General features: G+C 46.3%; 1 protein-coding gene across 1 annotated transcript in view; it reads left to right on the forward strand.

The window, feature by feature from the left end:
* Positions 1-13,701, forward strand: part of LOC120860411 (CD109 antigen) — a 143,526-nt gene that overhangs the window by 25,950 nt on the left and 103,875 nt on the right. The window contains exons 4-5 of the mRNA XM_040236212.1: positions 4,125-4,355; positions 10,241-10,366. Of these exons, the coding sequence (XP_040092146.1) occupies positions 4,125-4,355; positions 10,241-10,366 (357 nt within the window). The remainder of the gene's footprint in view (positions 1-4,124; positions 4,356-10,240; positions 10,367-13,701) is intronic.

A 13,701-nucleotide genomic window follows, 5' to 3' on the forward strand; every position in this document is an offset into this window, starting at 1 on the left:
GTGAAAGTTGCACAGTCGTGTCCGAGTCTTTGTGATCTCATGGACTGTAGCCTGTAGCCTCTGTCCATGGAATTCTCCATGCATGAATACTGCAGTGGGTTGCCGTTTCCTTCTCCAGATCTTCCCAACCCAGGGATTGAACCCAGGTCTCCTGCATTGCAGGAAGATTCTATACCAACTGAGCCACTCGGGAAGCCCCATCTTACATATAATAGTATGTATATGTTAATCCCAACCTCCTAATACAATTAGAATGCTTTTCATGTTTAATTACTAATATATTTAAAATAGAAACTATCATCTTAAGTTTCTCAGTTTTATTTAGAAAGTTATTTGAAATGGCCATTACTTTTGGTAACTGGAGTTATTAGTGAAATAAAGTAGTATTTAATACTCTTGTGTTGTCTCAGTTTCCTTAAGACAGTTAATCTTTCAGAGAAGGTGAGATGGTTTTAGATAGGCCAGATTAGAATCAGGAATCTGTTGTCACTTTGGGATTTATTGTCCATTAGGGACTTTCCCAAGCAACCCTCTGTCATGTACTCTGGGTGGAGAGCTGTCATCCACCTGGAGGGTTTGTGTTTATGGATACCCAGAACATTCTTAGCATAACTGCGAATCAACAGCGCTCAGCTCAGGTGCTGGTTGATATCTTGTTAATCTAAGTCCTGGGGACTGAACACCCCCAGCCTCTTTGTCCTGCTGTCAGACAGTGTCTGTCTCTGGGAACCACATCTTTCCCCAGCCCTGCGACTTCAGCTGAACACATAGGATCCAAAATCTCTGTAGGTAAATAATTGGTTCTTGTATATGAGATAAGGAACCCCTTTATTACCAGTTCAGGGAACTCTTTTCAGTAATTGTGGGAGAAGGTGGGAGGCAGTTTACCAGCAGAGATTCAGGAGATTTACTACCTTTGATCCTCACCACCATCGGGAGCAGGTTACAACTGACTGTGGGTCCGGCACGGGGAGACTCTTTCATGAGGATTGCTTAACATCCCCAGTATTTTCTCCAGTCTCCTTCTCACTGTGTTCCTCCACTGTTAGCAGTGGATGGCCAAGGTCTGTACTGACACCCAGAGTGATGGTGACACCCTGAGCCGTGCAGGGGTGTCCCCCGATTCATGGGGACATCCCAGGTCCACTCTGACAAGTTCATATTGTTATCAGCCCTAGGATCATCCCCAAGACTTTGAGGATCCTAAATCGCCCAAATTTTACATATGAGGAGGTGGGGTTTCTACCAGAGGAGAGTTGAACAAGAGAATTAGGGTGACTGAAAGGAGCAGAGAGTCAGCACTGTCCCGACTTGCGTATCAACTCCCTGAAGGAGGATGGAGCAGGAGGCAGGAAAAGTCCTTGGACACCTTTGTGTCGCTTCTCATTCTCTAACTCTGACTTCTCGTGGTTAATCAGTCTTTGGTTGCAGGCCTCTGCATCATTAACTTCGTTTAAGTCTTTAATCTACTGGGGCTTTCCTGGTGGCTCAAATGGCAAAGAATCTGCCTGCAATGCAGAGACCTGGGTTCGATCCCTGGGTTGGGAAGATGCCCTGGAGAAGGGAATGGCAACCCATTCCAGAATTCTTACCTGGAGAATTCCATGGACAGAGAAGCCTGGTGAGCTATAGTCTGTGGGGTAGCCAGGAGTTGGACACGACTGAGCGACTAATACTACTTTAATCTACTGTCTGTTCTGGGGCCTCTGTGCCACTAATAATGATACCCAAATCATGGAGAGACATCCCATCTAATCCCGTATTTTTAAAGCATGAACTGTTTATAAATCTGTGATATATACAAGCAAACGATATGCTGGTTCCTGGCATATATATTTTCCTGGTTACCATCCCTTGTGGCTCAGCTGGTAAAGAATCCGCCTGCAGTGCGGAAGACCTGGGTTCGATCCCTGGGTTGGGAAGATCCCCTGGAGAAGGGAAAGGCTACCCACTCCAGTATTCTGGCCTGGAGCATTCCATGGACTGTGTAGTCCAGGGGGTCACAAAGAGTCGGACACGACTGAGTGACTTTCACGTGTACTCTTGTGTACATGCTTACAGTATTGAACACTCCATTTAAAAGAATCTGAGGACTGAGAGAATAGAATAGGAGGATGCAAGTGCTAGGCTAGGTTCTCAGCCCTCTAGGGTGTACATCTTTGGTTCACGTTGAATTCCATGCTCGAAGGTGCTCAGGGAACGTTTGTTAAAGGAAAGGAAAAATCAGTACTAGAGGTCATTTGAAGGAGATATGACTGTTTCTCCTAACAGTTTATTGTGAAAATATTAAATATCAAAAAAATCTGAAAGAGTTACGTAATGAACAGTCTTATAGCTACCACTTAGAATCTGCTGTTAATGTTTTACCATACTAGCTTTATACATATTTAATCTGTCTACTCATTTCTCCATCCATGAATTCATCTTATTTTTAAAATGCTTTTCTGACTACATTATAAACATCAGTACTTTTCTCCCTGTTGTGCTGGCGGTTCATCATGTTTCTTTCATATGCTTATCCGTATTGCTGGCTTTTTGGTGGCTGCCATTGCTGGAAAATTTCCTCAGAGCCCTCTGTGGGCAAATCTTATTTTTCCAAAGGAGGCAGAACGTCGTTTCAGAATCTCGGGTTTAGGAATATGAAAATGAACTAAAAGTCAGGTGTGTTAGTTATCTACTGCTGTGTAACCTATGGTCCCCAAACGCTGGTGTAAAACAGTCAGAGAATTTTATTACTTCGCACAGTTTCTGTGGGTCGGGAAGCTGGGGGCTGTGTAGCTGAGCAGGTCTGACGTGGGGTCTCAGGAGAGGGTGCTTCCTGTGTCCGAGCTGCTGACCTCTGCAGGCGACCCCGGGCCTGGGGGTCCCCGGGAAGTTCGCCGTTCACGCGGCTGGCAGGTGGGCTGTGCCTCTGTCCCTCCCCTACGGCCTCTCACAGGCCTCTTGAGTGTCCTCATCGCATGGCAGCTGACTTCTCCTAGAGCCTCGGGTCTGAGAAAGAGAGAACCAGGCAGAAGGTGTCTGGTTAACGACACAGCCTCATTCTACTCCTGAGGAGCAGGTCACTGGAGATTTAGGCTCCCCCTTTTGCAAGGAGAAGGGTCAAAAAATATTTGGACATGTTTTGTTTAAAAAAACTTTTTATTTTGTGTTCGGTTATAGCTGATTAACAACCTTGTGATAGTTTCAGAAGGACAGGAAAGGGACTCAGCCATACACGCACATGTTGGATACGTGAATGGATTTCTCCCCCAAACTCCCCTCCCAACCAGGCTGCCCCATAACATTGAGCAGAGTTCCATGTGCTGGACAGTAGTAGGTCCCTCTTGGGTATCTGTGTTAAATATAGCAGTGTGGACGTATTTTAAAACCACCACATGAAGGCTCTTGTTAGAGTGTGTAGCTCATCCCGGGTCTGAATCTCAGCTAGTGACCTGGAGCAACTTCCTTCACTCTTCCAAGCCCCCAGGTCCCTGGTTTGTGGCCTGGCATTGGTTAGAGCATCCCCCTGAAGGATTGTTGTGAGGTGGAACGACACAGCGTGTGGAAGTTGCCAAGTGTGGCTTCTGGTCTGTCAGTGCTAGAAGGTAGGATTTCCACTGGTGACAGAAACAGTAACAGTATTGGTGCCATCAGACTTACCAGGACTATGACACGACGCACAAGGTTGGGCAAGAGAGTGCATCTTGGCACAGGTAAGAGATCCTGGAGAGAGAAGGGCAAGAAAACCAGTCTTGTGCAAATGTGCCTTTGGGCTGCCTCAGACAGGGCAAGGCTCGGAAGCGAATGCTGAGGGGTGTTCTGACTCACAGTGACTGTACATGCAGAAGAGTTTGTACTTGGAATAGGAAGTGACAAGGTGACTGCTGACAGGGCTGTGGGGTGAGGCTCCTGCCGTCCGGGAACCTTGAGATTTAACTAGAGAGCAAACCCCAGGGTGTTGAAAGAGGGAAAACAAATTTTTTAATTGTGGTGCCTAAGAGCAGCACATTTTTCAACGTTGCAATTACTTTTGATAATACTGTATATTTAAAACTTCAATTCTAACTTACAATTAAAAACATTTTTGAGGTAAAACGATGAGGCCTTGATACATCTGATGTCTTTTTTTTTTTTTCCCCTAGCTCCCTCTGAACAGTGCCGATGAGATGTATGAGCTCCGTGTCACTGGACGTGCTCAGGATGAGATTTTATTCTCAAATAGGACGCGCTTATCATTTGAGACCAAGAGAATGACTGTCTTCATTCAAACAGACAAGCCCCTGTATAAACCAAAGCAGGAAGTGAAGTTTCGTGTTGTTACACTCTTCTCTGATTTTAAGCCTTATAAAACCTTTTTAAACATTCTAATTAAGGTAAGTGCCAGGTGGAAATGAAACTGGGGCTTCAAGCCAGCTCATGGAGCTCTCTTGGAAGTTCCGCTGACATTGTTGGTCCTGGGACGTCTTGGGATTTACGTGGCTAAGCTCCCCTCCTGACGTGGGATGGTTTCCCTAGGAAGGGGATGGTAGAGCATAGGTTAAGAGCTCAGGCTCCAGAGTCAGCCTGCTTGGGTTTTGGTCCCGGCTTCATTATTGATTAATTCATTTGTCAAACATGTTAAACCTCTGTATCCTCGATATTCTTCTTAGTAGTTGTTGTTGTTATAAATTAAACAAACACAGAAATCTAACAAACAAACGTATACATATAACTTAAAGCTAAGATACATTTGTAGCAAATACCACACAGGTTGGCATGTTCAATGCATATTTCTTGCTCACATTGATGTTGTATCCTGGTGGGTAGTGGACAAATAAAATTAACATACGTATATATATATAAAAGAATAAGTGTATGTATGTGTGAAAGAGAGGGAAAGAGCTTGTGTTCGCTGTTTTCAATAGGGTTGACTCTGCCAACAGAGGCAATGGAATAGGAACTTGTTAGGGCCACTGGGAGAGTAAACTAGCAGAGCACTTTGCCCAGAAAGTGAGTGGACAATATTAGGAGATAAGTCAGGTACAAGTAGGTTGACTGGAGGAGGGGCTGTACAGGATTTTCTTGGCTATGATATGGACCTTGGATTTTACTGTGAGGGAAATGAAAATTCACTGGAGAATTCTAAGGAGAGGCATGATATGATTTAACTTAAGATTTTAGAAGGATCACTCTATGCTCTAAGAAGCGCTTAGAGGTGCTAGCTCTGTGAGCTTGAGGAAATGAATCAACATCTCTGAGCCTTGGCTTCCTCATTTGTAAAATGCGTAAAAATAATAATACCTTTGTGAGGATTATGTGAGGGAGTTCACGTAGAGCGTTTAGAACTGTGTCCAGCACGTAGAACATGCTCACTAAACATTAGCTGTAGGAGCCCCTTCTGGCAGGAAGTCTCTGGCCTCTGCTGCTGGAACACGCCAAACTCTGAAAGCAGTGTGGTTAGCAGACCGAGTGCTTTCTGGTGAGAACCAAGCTGCAGATGGCCAAGATCCAGGTGGACCTGGTTTTCTACATGTAAGCCGAGGAGAATATTAGACATTTGATCAATGGCATAGAAATAGGGTGAGCAACTCATCCCAGTTTGCTGGGACTCTTCTTTTGAAAAATCCCCTCAGTCCCAGGACATCGGTTACCCTAAATGTTCTGACGAATAACAGACTGGAAGGTAAATTTAGGGTTTTAATTTTAGTATCTTCCTATTCTTCTTAGTAGTTGTTGTTATAAATTAAACAAACACAGAAATCTAGCAAACAAATGTGTACATATAACTTCAAGCCAAGATACATTTGTAGCAAATACCACATGGGTTGGCATGTTCAATGCATATTTCTTGAATGGCACTGAATTTGCAGCTCTGTGAATTTCTGCCTTTGCTGTGTTGGAGTAAAGCAGGTCACCATAGTGAACAGCATGTCTAAATTCATATAACTCTCTGAATGGTGTTTCTGGATGCCATTCATACTGTCCGTCACCCTTTGTCCACAAATACCGAATGCTCCGTGTAAAAGGAGGAGTCGGAAGCGAGTGTCTGTCTGTGTCTGGCTGTTTGCATTAGATCTGCCTGTTTACTGTCTCAATTGAGTAAAAGTCAGCTCTGGATAAATGATCTGTTCTAGGCGTTAACCCAGAAGGAACCCTGCTGATGCTGTTTCGTGGATGCGTTGGGCTCCTCCCTCAGAGTTTGGACTTGACATGACACATTAGTCTTTCCCAGAAATGCATGGAGAGACCTTCTTCTTGCTGCTTCTGGTTCCGAGGGATCCTGCTGGCCTGGCTGATGGGTGGCTCTCTCAGTCAAGTGAAGTGAAAAGTCACTCAGTCGTGTCCAACTCTTTGCGACCCCATGGACTGTACAGTCCATGGAATTTTCCAAGCCAGAATACTGGAGTGGGTAGCCTTTCCCTCCTCCAGGGGGGCCTTCCCAACCCAGGGATCGAACCCAGGTCTTCCGTATTGCAGGAAGATTCTTAACCAGCTGGGCCACGAGGGAAGCTTTGGGGAGGAAAATTTAGACTGAAATTCTACCAGGAACCCACGGTGTTTGGGACCCTGCCCTCCTCCTTCTGAAAACCGTCCTTTGGGCCCAGTTCAAGAGACTGTGATATTTCCTACATCTTTCTTGGAAAAATTTCCCAGAAAAAAGTAGGTCTTTAGTGTAGTGAGAGCCCCTGATGTGAACAAAGTTGTACTTGCTAGCACAGCACGCCCTGCAGGCGAGTGTGGAGAATGCATCTTGGATCTACAACTGTTGGGGGCCCATGTTGCCCAGCCAAGCACGACTCACTGTAGGGTGTACCTAAAATATTGACCATCATAGCATATTCAGGCACTTCGGTGTTTTTCTGGGATCATTGGTTATTTCCCCTGATCTAATGACTGGCTTTCTCAGGAAGCAAAGGGGCTTCAGGGGCCTGTTTATGGTAATATAAGCTTCTTTCTCCTAATTCTGGCTGCCTGCAGCCAGTTTGTCCTTACACAATGGAAATATAAGTGTTTCAACAGTGACTGGGGGCTTCCCAGGTGGCTCAATGGGTAAAGAATCCGCCTGCAATACAGAAGACACAGGAGACGTGGGTTCGATCCCTGGGTCGGTAAAATCTGCAGGGGAAGGGAATGGCTACCCACTCCAGTACTCTTGCCTGGAGAACTCCGTGGACAGAGCTCTGAGCCTGGAGGGCTGCAGTCCATGGGGTCCCAAAGAGTCGGACACGACTGAGGCGACTGAGCATGCCAGTGTGGTGGTCACTGGCTCAGTGTTTTCTACCCTGCTGCCCTTCCTCATGAGGCTGTTGCTTCTGGTACAGGTGGATGGTCTTGTGGGCACGGTGGCTGGCCTGGGGTCCATCCCATCTGCGGCTGTGCTCTGACGCTCTGGCCTGGAGCAGTGGTGGCAAACCCAGAACCTCATCCTTGGCCAGAGGAGGGGCCGCCACATTTCAGTGACTTGCCGTCTTTAATTCTACGTGCTAGACACTTAACGTGTGTGTGCTGTGCTCAGTCACGTCCGACTCTTTGTGACCCCATGCACTCCCTGTAGTCTGCCAGGCTCCTCTGTCCATGGAGTTTTCCAGGCAAGAATTCTGTAGTGGGTTGGGCTGCCATTTCCTTCTCCAGGGGATCTTCCCGGCGCAGGGATCAAACCTTTGTCTCCTTCACTGGTAGGCGGATCCTTGGCCCCTGAGCCACCTTGTGCGTAATCCGCGGCTCCGGAGAGTGGCAGAGATCCTTGCCTTCTCTAGCCAGGGTTAGTTTTTTGCTCGAGAGGGTGTGGCACAGGCAGCAGGCACTGCTGTGCGGAGGAAGCTGGCGGAGAGCCTGAACCGTGTGGAGGCGACTCAGAGAGCGCGGGGGACCACTTTCCTTGCGTCTCCAGCCACGTGACTGTTCGTCTGCGGCAGGGGCACTGCTCACATCACACTGCGCTGTGCTGTGTGCGTCCCAGCAGGAGGCGACCACGTGCAAATGCTCTGCTGTGGTGTGCCGGTTCACATCCTCCTGTGCCCTGGAAGGACCTCTGGCCTTTCTCCGTTCTCCGTGTCTTCCTGGTTGGTGACATGCCCAGGACTTAGACGGCCTGGGAAATGAGACGGATTTGTTTCATTCACACCCAACCCCCTCAGTCCTCTAGGTCATCAAAGCCTTCAGTGTGGGTTTCCTTTGTTTATAGGGCTGTGGGAAAAACGGGTACCTTCACCAAAGTAATACATCAGTGGACTGTACGCGTTTCTTTGCCTACATTTTAAGCAACCCTGGGAATTATTTTTTCTTTTTGTCAGTGTGACAGAAGAAAAATGGCCTTTCATTGTTTTCACTTGCATTTCCTTAATTACTCGATAGCATGTATTTATTAGCTTTTCATTTTTGATCCTTTGAGCTCTGGGTATCACGCCTTGGCAGTGGGTGGGAGAGCCAGCTCTGATTGCAGTGCCTGCTCCAGGGCTTGCCAAGCATGGTGACCTTCTGATTCTTGACCTGCTTGTGGTCTTTGCTTTTAACAGTTGGTTTCTGCCTTACTAGACCACTTACTCAGTGGTCAGCATTGTTTTCACCCCGACTTTCACACTCGCTCCTGCTGGAGGAGAGAGATTTCTTCTGACCGAAACACTACCTTGAGTCAGAGGATAGAAATTAAGAATGGAGAAATATTTGATCCCTACTGCCAGGAGTTCATAGTCCAGGGAACAAAGAAATACCAAACCCAAAGTAACAATGACAAAAGCACCAAAAAACCTAGATAATAAATGAGAGCTTTGAGCACTAATAACGTGTCAAGGGGGGTGAACTCCAGACGTCCTGAGGTTTCTCCAGGAAGTGGTGGCTTCTGCCTGTTGGAGGCCTGTGGAGAAGGAAGAGTTTGGAGCTCATTTCAGCAGCTGGACAAGGAAGGCAGGGCCTTCCATGCAGCAATTGTAGAGGCTTAGGTACACTGGCATTTGGAGCAAATTACAATCAAATCTGTGTGTTGAGAGGAAGATGTGCCTTGAACAGTAGATGGGGTCAACTTACTGAGCCCTGTAAACTGTACAAGGGCTTCCCTGGTGGATCAGCCTGCCAAGCAGTAGGTTCGTATTCAGTCCCTGGGTCAGAAAGATCGCCTGGAGGAGGAAATAGCAACCTGCTCCAATATTCTTGGCTGGGAAATGCCATGGACAGAGAAGCCTAGTGGTCTTACGGTCCATGAGGTTACAGAACAGCTGGACATGAGTTAGCAACTACACAGCAACAGACTATGCAAGGAGGCTAGCTCGCATTCTGTAGGCAAATAGAAGCCGTCGTTACTTGGTGGCCCAGTATTGTGATCATAGCCAATTATTCGCTGTTGCATGCCAGGAACTGTGCCGGTGTTTCAGCCACTGTGCCTCAGCCTCGGGTTTGTGTTTGGCAGTGGGGAAGATGCATTGGAGGGGCAAGACTGGGGGAGAGAGATGAGCTGCAAGAGGTAGAAAGTAGTGGCCGAATGTGAGGGTGGAAAGGAGACAGATTGCAGAGATGTCAAAGGGACAGGGCTGGGGCTGGATTGGATGGATGTTGTGCACGGGGGCGTGGTCTGGGAGAGCCCGGGAAGACTCAGGTGCTTTTCATGCATCCTCTTGGTTAAGTACCTTCATGACATACTTTTGTTGAATCAAAGGGCACATAGGTTCGAAGCCTCAATTTCATCATGTGTTGGTGCCTTGATATCAGACCAGCTGTTTGCAGCTGAGGGCTTATCTAACCTCTCTGGGGGCTACTTTTCTCAGCTATCATGTGAGGGTAATCTTACTCTGGAGGAGAATCATAGTGATTGAATGATGTGTGAGTAGTTGTGAGAAGGCTGAGTGCCAGACACATGGAGCCTCTTATCCCCACAATGAGATTTTCTTCTACAGCAAGAGCAGCAGCATGGGTTTGGAGATGGATGTGTTGTAGTGTTTCATGTGGAAGGAAATACGGTGCCAAGAAGTAAAAGGTAGAGCAGAATAAACATATTCTCAGGAGACTGTGATGGAAGAATTAACTTTTATTTGCCTTTTTTGGTAGTATTTTTGTTGTTCAGTTGCCAAGTTGTGGCCGAATCTTTGCAACCCCATGGACTATAGCACGTCAGGCTTCCCTGTCCCTCACCATTTCCCAGAGTTTGCCCAATATAGAGCTGGCATTTCCAAGAGCTCCCCTATTCTGCATGTGCCTGGGGGTACGGGGGGGACCTTATTCATAACCAGGTAGGATCCACATGTCCATGCGGGTTTTATATAGTTAACATGCATGGTTTTCATTGTAGGATCCCAAGTCAAATTTGATCCAGCAGTGGTTGTCAGAAAAAAGTGATCTTGGAGTCGTTTCCAAAATTTTCCAGTTATCTTCTCATCCAATACTTGGTGACTGGTCCATCCAAGTTCAAGTAAATGTGAGTATACATACGTTTTGTAGGTGGGGGAAGGGAAAGTTAAAATGTTTTAAATAAATCTGGTGGGGAAAAGATCTCTAAAGTCATTTATTTCAGTGAACAGAAAAAATATTAATATGGGTATCTAGATAATTTAAGTGATTTATTTTTAATTTGCTGTTGTTATCAGTGGGTTAGCCTGTCTTGTAACATATTGGAGTTTTAATCATGTTCTTTTTATGTAACATTTGAAGGTTAAAACATTTCACATTTTAGTATAAAGCTGATTAAATGTTGTTTATTGTACTTAGTTATTGCACACATTGAGTATTTTAAAATTAAGTAATGAGTGCATAGCTATGATTTGGCAAATCTTATGTCAGAATGATGACTCCTGATGAGAGATTTGTCTAATCTACTTTATCTTTGTTTTAAAAACGGCATTGACCTGAGACTTAGAGAATGAACTTACGGTTGCTGGAGCGGGGAAGGATGGGGGGAAGGGATAGTTAGGGAGTTTGGGATGGACATGTACACTGCTGTATTTAAAATGGATAACTAAGAATGTATAGCACAGGAAACTCTGCTCAGTGTCATGCGGCAGCCTGGGTGGGAGGGGAATTTGAGGGAGAATGGATACATATGCATGTATGGCTGAGTCCCTTCACTGTTCACTTGGAGCTATCACAACATTTTTAATCAGCTAGTGTTGTTGTTCAGTTGCTAAGTCGTGTCTAACTCTGCGACCCCATGGACTGCAGCATGCCAGGCTTTCTTGTCCTTCACTATCTCCCGGGGTTTTCCCAAGTTCATGTCCATCGAGTTGGTGATGCCATCCAACCATCTTATCCTCTGTCGTCCCCTTCTCCTCCCGCCTTCAATCTTTCCCAGCATCAGGGTCTTTTCCAGTGAGTCGACCCTTCACATCAGGTGGCAAAGTATTGGAGCTTCAGCTTCAGCGTCAGTCCTTCCAATGAATATTTAGGATTGATTTCCTTTAGGATGGACGGGTTGGATCTCCTTGCTGCCCAAGGGACTCTCAAGAGTCTTCTCCAGCACCACAGTTTGAAAGCATCAGTTCTTTGGTGTTCAGCCTTCTTTATGGTCCAACTCTCACATCTGTACATGACTACTGGAAAGAATATAGCTTTGACTAGATGGACCTTTGTTGGCAAAGTGATGTTTCTGCTTTTTAATACATTGCCTAGGTTTGTCATAGCTATACCCCAATGCAAAAAAAAAAAAAAAAAAAAAAACTCCAGTGACCTTAGACAGCCACATCAGTCTTCTTTCCCCAGCCTTCTTTCTGCCCGGCTCTTCCACCTCCTTCCTGTGTTTTCTGCCAGCTCCCCTGCTCTGAGGTCTGCATCACAGGGGCACTGGAACGCCGTCCGTGTCTCTGCCTCGGGTTTTCTCTGGAGCATCACTCTGTGGTGTTTGAAAAGTCATTGAATATTTTCTGATTTTTTTGGGAGTTTATTAAAATATATATAAATTGACAAATAGGAGCTTTAAAAAATAATCCTATTAGAACAGAGTTTTTCACTTTTGACGTCACAGTAAAAACTTCCTTGTTGCGGAGCTGGCTTGTGCACTGTTGGACGTTTAGCAGCGTCTCTGATCTCTGCCCGCTAACTGCCAGTAGCTTCTCCCCACTCCAGGTCGTGACAAACAGAGATGTCTACGGACAGGTGTCCCCTTTGAAAAATACCCTCTCCCTTCTCCTTTGGAGAGGGCTTGCCTGGTGGCTCAGATGGTAAAGAATCTGCCTGCAATGCAGGAAACCTGGGTTCAATCCCTGGATTGGAAAGATTCCCTGGAGAAGGGAAAGGCTGCCCACTCCAGTATTCTTGCCTGGAGAATTCCATGGACAGAGGAGCCTGGCAGGCTAAAGTCCATGGGGTCACAAAAGAGTCAGACATGACTGAGTTACTAACACACACACACATTCTCCATCCGAGAACCACGTTATTAGAAGGAATAATCATTCATTAGCATGTGAGCTGAGGGAAAAATACCAAGTACTTAATAAATAAAAAATGAAAACAGATTTCCTTTAGTTAGAATTTTTTGGGGGCCACGTCTGAAAAGCAGAACTAAGTCCCCTTAGTCAGCACATGGTTTTGGAGCGTCTGCGTGGGGATGACGTACACGCTAGGCTGGTGGCCAGGCTGTGCTGCAGAGGAAATGAGAAAGCACACAGGGAGTTAGGGGCAGAAAGTGGGGCGGTGAGCTCCGGGTGGCACAGACACCGAACTTTTAGAGGAGGACAGGGTGTTTCGTGAGACCTGGGTTCTCATGAGGAAGTTTGGTGTAGCGGGCGGGAGGGTGGAGGAGAGCTCCGGGGCCTGGCGGCTGGGGAGAGCACAGGGACTCGAGCAGGTGCAGGAGGATGGGAGCTGAGGGTTAGGAAGCACAGTGCAAGTTTTAGAGCTCTCACTCTTGAATGCTATGCTTTAGATGTATTATCCCCTAAGTTTCCTAAACTGGCCAGTCTGTTCTGTCCCAGAGCCTTCCTGCTCCCTCTGGCTGGAAAGCCACTTTTCTGCTGTTTGTCTGGCTCCTGGCGTTTATCCTCAGGCATCGTCTATGATGGCCTGGCCCTCGGGGACGTTTGCATAGCATGCTGTGCATCTCTTGGTCCATTCCTGTGACTCGGTTGGCAGGACCTGGCAGGCAGAGGCTTGTTTCCCTGTATCTTTGAGACCCAGCACAGTGCTTTTGCGCAAGGTGAAAGTCAGTGTGTGCTTGTTATGTGGATGTATGAAAACTATATGGCAGTCATTGGTCTGAACTAATAATGTTCAAGACATTACTAAATGTAATGTCCCCTTTCCACATTCTATAAACATCTTTATCCTTCTGAAGACAGGCATATTCATTAGGAACTTGTTATTGGTGTTAAGATGTGTTTTCCTTCTAGCTTTATTGAGATATAATTGGCAAACAAAATTGTAGAATATTTAGTGCACAGTGTGATGATTTAATATGCATAGACCTTGTGAAAGGATTCCCCTAGGTGATAACGGTGTTAAGGCACGAAGTGTTTAGTCACTAAGTCATGACCCAGTCTTTTGCAACCCCATGAAGTGTAGCCTGTAAAGCTCACCAAATCCTCCGTGGGATTTCCCAGATAAGAATACTAGAGTGGGTTGCGATTTGCTTCTCCAGGGGATTTTTCCGACCCAGGAATCCAACCCGTGTCTCCTGCATTGGCAGGCGAATTCTTTACCACTGAGCTACCAGGGAAACCCAAGGGAAAATAGACTCCGTTATTAAAAAAAAATCGCTCAGTCCAGTCCGAAAAAAAAAGAGCCCTCCAATGGCCACCAGAGGTCAGTATAGTCAAGGAAATG

This window comes from Oryx dammah, unplaced genomic scaffold (assembly GCF_014754425.2).
Source record: "Oryx dammah isolate SB20612 unplaced genomic scaffold, SCBI_Odam_1.1 HiC_scaffold_11072, whole genome shotgun sequence".
NCBI lineage: Eukaryota > Metazoa > Chordata > Mammalia > Artiodactyla > Bovidae > Oryx > Oryx dammah.